Source organism: Bombus pyrosoma, linkage group LG2 (genome assembly GCF_014825855.1).
Source record: "Bombus pyrosoma isolate SC7728 linkage group LG2, ASM1482585v1, whole genome shotgun sequence".
NCBI lineage: Eukaryota > Metazoa > Arthropoda > Insecta > Hymenoptera > Apidae > Bombus > Bombus pyrosoma.
In genome coordinates this window covers 8,094,086-8,102,478 of record NC_057771.1, presented here as the reverse complement: position 1 = coordinate 8,102,478, position 8,393 = coordinate 8,094,086, and the positions used below count along the sequence as shown (strand labels likewise).

Here is an 8,393-nt window from a genome sequence, read left to right as displayed (position 1 = left end):
TTATAAAGTTATAGATAAATATAATATATTATTTCATCTATCTATAAAAAGTACAAGGTCATCTGTATAATTTATTCACATTATAATATCATTCGTTTACTAATCACATACATAACAATATTAAATAATCATGTAGAATGGAATAAAATCAAGATAAATAATACAATAACAAATATCACGACAAATGATCTCGAACATTCGATTGTCGAATTGTCATTACGAGTGAGAATTTTTAATAATTTAAATAAAAAGATTAACTTTGGTTTGCTAGCTCCTCAGACACTAAAGCGTGTCTATTCTGACTAGAAGTCGAATCAGTGTTTCTTGCGATCAATATTCTTCGCAATTTCTATCCGAACTTTACTTATTCCAATTTAGTCAACTAGTCATAGTACAAAACTTGTTTTCTGGTTCCATTGGCAAAAAGGAACTTTTTGCACCAGCAAAAAAGTCAGCATGAGCAAAGTATTTTGTAATTACGTACGTTCACGTACTATCAGTCATTTTTTCGTCATCTTTGCCTTCCACGTGGTCCTGCATCGCAATATCATCGTCCTGTACGTCTTCTTCTTGCATCGTTTGTAAATTTTCTATTCGATTTTTTGTCTCCAACGGATTACAGATTTCATTTCCGTGCTGGTCAAGTTTCACCCATACATAACGACCAGGTAGAGGTTCTTCTTTCTCGAAGTCGAAATTCCACCTTTCTTTAGCCTGTTTTCAAAAAGAAAATACAATCCAAAGAAAATTCAATCAATGTCCGATCAAGATGAATTACGTCTGATTTATTACGCACGTTTTCTCGATTTTTTCGTGTCTCTTCAAAAAAGCAGTTGTCCTCGACACCAGAATTTCGTACCGATTCCGTTTCGTTATCATCGTCCTCGTCTTGAAAAAGTCTTCTTCGCACGCTACGGAGTCTTCTTCCCTCTTGTATATCGATGTTTGGATATTGCATCATGAGTCGAGCCCTTCACACATTCAGATTAGGTTTACGTTAAAAGGAAAGAATCGGAGAAAGAGAAACGATTCGTTCGAGTCAAGCTACTAGTAATAAATTAAAGAAAGCTATGACAAATATATGATAGAAGACTAAAATGCTATGCAGAGAAACGAAAGTGACATGCTACGCATAAACAGGGATAAGGGAATTCTCAAGAGTATATGACAACTTTAGTTACTAATGCTACGCACGATTTAGCATAGATAATAGTTCTTTGTAGTGTGTAAACAATGTTATTGTATCGTGACTTGCCGCGTTGCAGAGTATGCAAGCCTGCGCACGTGTGTTGGCAAACGAGAAAGAAAGAACAGAAGAGAAATCTATAGCACTCTCGGTCAATGTGCCGTTGAACGGATGTATTGGAATGCATATCACTTCCTGTACGAACGTAAGATTGCATACGGGATAATAGATGTTATTCAACTTATAAACGAGATAAACTTTTACGTATAACATCGAATCTTTGATGAATTACAGTTTCTCAGGCGAATATTATTGCTAATGTAATTTCTTTTCTAAAAACGACTGTTTCTTCGAGTCTTCTCTACAAAAACCATACGAATAGTTGCTATCAACGTTAATATCCTTTACATTGCTATCACGCGAAACCAGGCATTACTATCTTAACGTTTTGTTTCTATGCTCGATCATAAACTGGTTTTATATCGGAACTTTCGCTAATATCTAATGAACCTCTTGCTTCCCAATCAACTTGAAATACTTACAAGATAGGCAACCACTAATGTTAGACATCTAGCTGAATTTGATATCCCAGAATGAAAGTTGAATACGAGCGAAGGACGGAACATTGTATCAAGACGATTGGTTTTTTTTTTTTTTGTAAGATTATACACACAAAAATAGAGAAACAAACGTGTGTAACAAATTACAGTCAATTCAATTTGACTTTACTGCGTTAGTTAATTCGTTTAAGATTAATTGCTCGTATACGTCGTTAATCATTAACTGGAAAAGTTGTCGAGCTACAAAAAAACGTTCATTTTATTCCTATTCATTATCGGTTTGGCCATTGTAAATAATGAATACTTGCAAGTTTAAAGCATGCAAATCAATATTTTTTCACGATAGTTCAACGTTAATCAATAACGCGCATAACTTACTATGGAATGAATCTAAGAATAAACATGTAGCGTAAATCATGCAATGGGTGACGCAACGAAAACACCCTCGGTAAATCAGAGGATCCGTGCCGACAAGCATGCACCTGTTCGACCTTTAAATTCGTTGCTTTTGGTAATGATATTTTATATTAAAAATCAATTTATTGATAACGAGGATCTCTATAAATAAGTGTCTCTAATTATATTAATTGCATTGTTAAAATTTTATCAATAAAAATTGATGTCATGCATGATCTGTTCATCAGCTGTAAAATCGGCTGATAAGGAAAGGTTAAAGTTCTCATTGAAAATATCAATTCATGCAGAACGTTTCCAAGGTCTTGTGCACTAATCAAAGTATTAGTATCCATTCTCGCCGTGATTTTCATTTACTCACTGTCCGTGAAAGAAAATTGTCGCAGATTTAACGCGCGAATTTCTCTTATCACAGATCACAAATCACAGGTCACAGACACGTTAACACGTAATACAGTTCAATCTGGTCTCATCCTGTAATCGAAACGACGCGTGTTTTCCTTCCTCGAAAATCCGTCTCTACGGTGAACTGTCAGCTAGCGAAAAGTTCTTAGGTTGAACAGCAACGCGATCGATAATTCCATCGTTTTCGTCGGGGGTGTGGACTGCTACTAAAGTACGAGGGGGTATTTTAGTGCGCGCGCACATTGCAACGAGAAATACTGTCAGTGCGCATTCGCACGGATATCGATATGTGACACTCAATATACATACATCTATGTGCAATAATATCTCTCTATCGTTGTACCGGAACGCTCAATGGTAACCGTTCGATTGTTATATATGTATATCAATCTTCTTTTCCCTTCCTTTCGTTGAAAATACGTTTACATATGATTCCACATATGGTCAGGTTAGAATATGCGATTTTTAGTGATATTAGCAAATAACGGGATTATCTTACACGACCTTGAAAACTAACCTGGATCGTTCGCTCGTTACTTCTCGATTTCCGGAGATATTCTGGTTTGTATCCGAATTCGAATCCGTATTGCATTTTGACTTCATATCCATCGACTTTGAGGGACACCACTGACATTAAACTGACTACGCTGAGAGCACGATAAGTGCAGAAAGAGGAACGATTAGAATTGCACGCGAAGAACAGAGACGATGCAGCTGGTGCAAAGCTTAAACTGCGACTGACGGAAAGTCGGAATAGTTACTTGTATCCCAGGTGCAGCTGAGTAGCCTAGATTCTTCTTGCAGACTATTACTTATGTAGTGCAACAGACGCCTGCGCTAATACCCATTAACTGAATGATTGTCCGCATGGTGCGCAATAATACTAAATGGTGCAATTGATGAAAAAGATGATACATAATAATCTATAATATACGAAGTGACTCACGCAACTACGGACTAAGCTATAGTCCTGGAACTTTTTCTAAAACAAAATTTCGAACGATGCATGGTCTGATGAGGGTTTTCTTTTGACGATTTTAAGGTCGCTATTATCTTTGTAAGTGGAACATTTTTTTTTTTTATACATTAATCGATGTATCTTTTTATGCTCTATAAAAAGGTATTACCGCGCTCAGGCCGAGAAATGGTTACTTTGCAAGGTACTTCAATTTCAGTTTTATACAACTTATCGTACGAAAGACAAGGAAAGCATAAACGCAAGAGTACATAGTGCGTTACGTTTCTCTTCTCTATCTTCTATTTCAGAGCTACAGTTTGTTTAGTTATACAAAATATTCTGTACATAAAAATGTAACGTATATACACAAAAGTAACACGAAATAACCCATTTATTCGCGGAACGATGTCATCCATTAGGAAGAAACTCTGGCACTTTTCTGACGACGAAAATTATCGATTTTCCAACGAATAATATCTATCTTCGAGGAATCGACGAACATGACAACGTAAAAGGGGGTGATCGTTCGACGAATAGTTTTTCTCGATGGATCGTATGCCCGATCGGAAGTTATATCGATGTCACCGGGATAGAGTATCGAATTGTTATTCTCAAGCGGTAAACTGATCGTTCGAAAGCAATCGATCAATATTTGCGAGCTGGAATAAAATCGAACGAACCGCGAGGGCGAGTTGTTTGGAGCAAGGAAAGAGGTTTGCTGTTTGCTGCGTTGCCAAGGAGAAAAACTGAAACGTTTCCGTGAGAGTATAGTTGGTAGAATGGCGGGAAGTAGAACGGTAGGAAATTCTCACATATAGATACTCGTATTCTCCGGAGAATTCTTCGAAGGTTGTAAAAAAAGCGGCAGCTGAGAGAGCAACCTCCTAGCAGCTCGATCGTCGAACATCTTCTTCTCTCGTTTTCCTTTGCCTTTTACACTTCCTTCGGTGAGTCGACCTCTCTTAACGGCTCCAGAGCAACCGTCGCTTACCATACCGTTCCGGGCCGGTGTTCCGCGTCGTAACTTCCGAGGAAATTGCCGCAACTAGATCGCGCATAATTTTGCCTCCTGCCTTTTTTTTCTGCTCTTTCTCGTGACCCTGTAGCAACCAGCTAGATACGTGAAAAAAAAAGACATTTGAATGCGCTTCGTCAAAATGTTCGCGAAGCGCGTATATCAACTTTTTCCACCGTTCCGGTATATAGAATCCATCTTATAAATATGTCCCACGTATATTGACCATTCGCGAGAAGACTAACACACAAGACCTTACAGGTGATCAGTTGCTATAAAGAGTATTTAGTAAAAAGACTTTTCACGTATCTCTTGTATCTATATCACGTGTCATGATTCTCGTTTAAACCGTGTTCTCGCGGTTTGTCGACTCGTTTCTTCCCTAGCAACCCACGCAGCTGTCGATCATCGGCGACGAGCACGCCTTTCGAAACGCTTCGACCAGCAGGAGCGCCTTTAAACGGTGCCATCAATATTTTGCGTACCCAACGACAGCTGATATTTCAAATTTTTCGCTCGACCCCACCTCTCGAATTTCAACGAACCCTATCGACGAGGAAAAAAGATGTATCGATGTTAAAAGATAGCCAGATGCATACTCGTGCTCTTCTTTCGTATCGTTCTAATCGTTGTTAGTTTAACTTTAACTTGTATTTGATACATTTCTGCAACGAGCAATCACAATAAAAATAAAATCATTAATAAGAATAAAATCACCGTTGAATAAGACATAAGATTAATGGCTCGTGTCGCTATAATCGAAAGCCATAAAAGAGAACCATTAAGATAAAAGCAAATGTAACACGTTCTTCGCAGAATTCGCTTAATTTCATCTAAACGAATACGAAATAGCAAAGAACGAATCGAGTGTGTTGCTATCTATGTTTGCTAGCTATGTTGTTAATTATTCCGCTTGAATTATACTGACAAATGATTTCTTGCTGGATGGCTCAAAGAAATCTTTCATCGAGGAAACGTTCTGTGGTCGCTTCGATGTTCGATACGGTGCACTTCATGTGCATTCTTAACGTTCGTGGATCGCATCAGTCGTACAGATAATTATCCAGTCAAGGTGATCGTTAAGGCATAGTTGGTTGGATTAGGAGTAGAAAAATTCTTGATCTAGCGGTATGGGAAATTGATTATTGGAAAGCGTCCAGGTTAAAGTTTGTAGTGTTCACAATCAGCTTGAACGTTTCACGCGTGTGACCAGCATGAACATGTCCAGTTGATGAGCATGTCTGATTAATATTAACGCTAGAGAAGCGAACCGTTACAGACCAAAAAAGAAGCACAACTGTAAACGCATTTTTTTACGGAACATCCAAACTCCCGTTCGAATTAATTCCGAGTGAATAGTGTATTTTGACGTAAACGATCTCCCACCTCTCGTAATTGGAATTTCGCCAAACAATTGCAAAGTGAAAGTTAACGAACGATATCGAAACAACTCTTTAAGTTTGATCGTGTCCTTGCCTTGGTTTGTTATCAACATCCTGAAAATCGTCTAGTTTTTCTTGATACCATTCGCTCGTATCGAACGTTCGATCGTCGAAACGATCGAGAGTTGTCGACATCGGATGAAGAATCGTGTTTTATGGTCGCACAAACGACTGTCATTGTCATAACGGTGTTGGTCATCGGGCGAGACACGTCGCACTTTCTTTTCCGTTCTTTTCAATCGCACGCAATTGTTTCAGACCTTTTTCATCCTTGAAATCACTTGATCAAACATCGCACTTCGGAGGCCGTTCGACTTTAATTCCCTTATCGATAATTGTACGAGCACGGTAAATTTGTTTTACATAATTCGCGAACACGAGATAGGTTCGACGATAAAAAAGAATTTAACATCGGTAACCTGTAATTTCTCCGTAAACACGCGCGAGTCTCGTTCTGGCTAAAATATCACTTGTTTCTCGTTTGCTCACGAATCACGCAGTTTTTACAGTCTTCCGGCAACGCGGCATTTTAATCGAAACGATCGTTGAGATCGCATACGGTTCACGGTAAATCGCGTCCTCCTCAAACGGTCGCATACAACAAATACTTAGCCGTTCTTATGAATGGAATGCATATTCATTCATTCCTTCGCAATATCGATGCACGTGTTGTTTGCCACGGATTTCAACATATGCTAAAATCTTTTTCGCCAACTGTCGCTTCCTGCATGTATCCACGGACCTTGAAATGTATTCCCGCCAAAAGGAATCACCTCGGTCACGCTCCGTTCGACGATGAAACGTGCAAAAAGAAAGCGGTGCTGCTATATAGAAAGGAAGCCGGACCTGTCTTTCCGATTCCGTCCCATTTCGACTACGGACGGTTCAGATCCCGAACTTCCTGCGAATACCCTAACCTTCTCGCCCGACAACCTTACGATCGATCAAAACACGTTTGCTCATTTTCTTGTCCTTTGTACGCGTTCGAGAATCGCGTTAAATGACTCTGATGCCGAAAGTGCTGCGATATCTCGAGACCTTTATGAAAAGAAGCAAAATAAATAGAACGGACCCTACTCATTAGGGACCAGACTGCACGACTTGGCGACACCCTTAAAAATTATTCCGTTCTTCCGACGTATGTGCTTTATCCGCTTTAAACGTCGTTTGGATCGTTACGGAGGGTCTCGTACAATTCGGAACGCCCTCGGGAATGTTTCCTGTCGGACGTTTTCATCCAGAGACGGACGTGTTTCCAGGGGTGGAAAGTTACGGTAGGAAAGCGAACGACGACTCACGTGCGACCAATCTGTCTCTGCGTCGCGTCGTCAAGAGACATTTATAGAAACAGGGAGACGGTGATGTCGGACAGCATGAGATGCAAGAAACGCACGCAAAAACAGATAAGTCGGTGCGATTCAAGCGAATTGAAAATAGTTGAGATTAATTAGAGCGATGAGATTGAGATCACGTATCCCATGCAAAGCGGCTAATCGTGTTCGCTTTTGTTATGTCAGACGATTCGATAGCTTGAGCGTAATCGCTTTAAAATATGTGCCCATTATCAGACCTGCTGATGGAATAACATTAACCACAGCACAATTAACGACTGAGTTATGCTTGTAAATGAACGGCACAAGATTATCAGTTACCTGTAATTCAAGTATACATATAATTACTTATGCTCGTTAGTGGAAGAGTTTTCATAATGGCTTGGAAACGCGCATAGGAAAGTTATACGCAGCGTGTTCCGTAAACAAGAATTATTAAGAGTTCATTAACCGGGAATTCCAGGCACGATGTAACAACGAAAAATCATTCTATAAATCGTATACGTAAATACCATTCCTGGCAATAAGATTCGCTCTATCGGTGTAACTCTAATGATCTTTATCGACTCGCTATCACCTTGCTAATCGATTTAAAACTCTACTCCAAGAATCGTCTTTCGCGACACGTATTTGCGTCACGTCCGTTACAGACATTTAACGATTAACACGGCGATCGATGAATCATTATTCGGAAGTTGACACAGTTTCCCTTCCTCTTTCGATTCCTATTCGACAGGAAGTTTTACAATTGCGATTGTAAATTCAAGACAATGAGTGGTTCTAAAAATAGGTTAAACCACCCACTGCTGGTCGCGAATCTAGACGCCTCTTCGGCTTTTCCGTCGATTCTATGGACGAAAATAGATTCACGTAGGTCGCGGACGCAGCTGCGGATTTCTATCTAACATTTATTTCGTGTTCGCGTACCGTTCGCCCATTTGCGGCAGGTCAGTGACGTTACTCAGCCCACGTATCGCCTAACAAATGACACTCTTCCCCGACTTTCCATTGCAGAAATACAAGCATTCGAAAGTGACGCGTCGCGTGGACTCGATGAATTTTACGACCACCCTTTGCCGCGA

General features: G+C 39.7%; 1 protein-coding gene across 1 annotated transcript; it reads right to left on the bottom strand.

Moving 5' to 3' along the window:
* Positions 1-3,364, bottom strand: LOC122574084 (cyclin-dependent kinase inhibitor 2-like). The gene is made up of 3 exons (XM_043741210.1): positions 3,083-3,364; positions 797-971; positions 1-714 (listed from the first exon to the last, which is right to left on the bottom strand). Exons 1-3 carry the CDS (start codon positions 3,172-3,174, stop codon positions 487-489), a joined length of 495 nt encoding a protein of 164 aa, XP_043597145.1. The 5' UTR covers positions 3,175-3,364; the 3' UTR covers positions 1-486.
* Between the last annotated feature and the right edge of the window lie 5,029 nt (positions 3,365-8,393).

Bases quoted from the DNA above. Each gene is read 5' to 3' on its own strand.
- LOC122574084 (XM_043741210.1), bottom strand. From the start codon at position 3,174: ATGGATATGAAGTCAAAATGCAATACGGATTCGAATTCGGATACAAAC. The intron at 972-3,082 runs GTTAGTTTTCAA...GAATGTGTGAAG, and splicing joins GTAACGAGCGAACGATCCAG to GGCTCGACTCATGATGCAAT. The intron at 715-796 runs GTGCGTAATAAA...TTTTGAAAACAG, and splicing joins CACGAAAAAATCGAGAAAAC to GCTAAAGAAAGGTGGAATTT.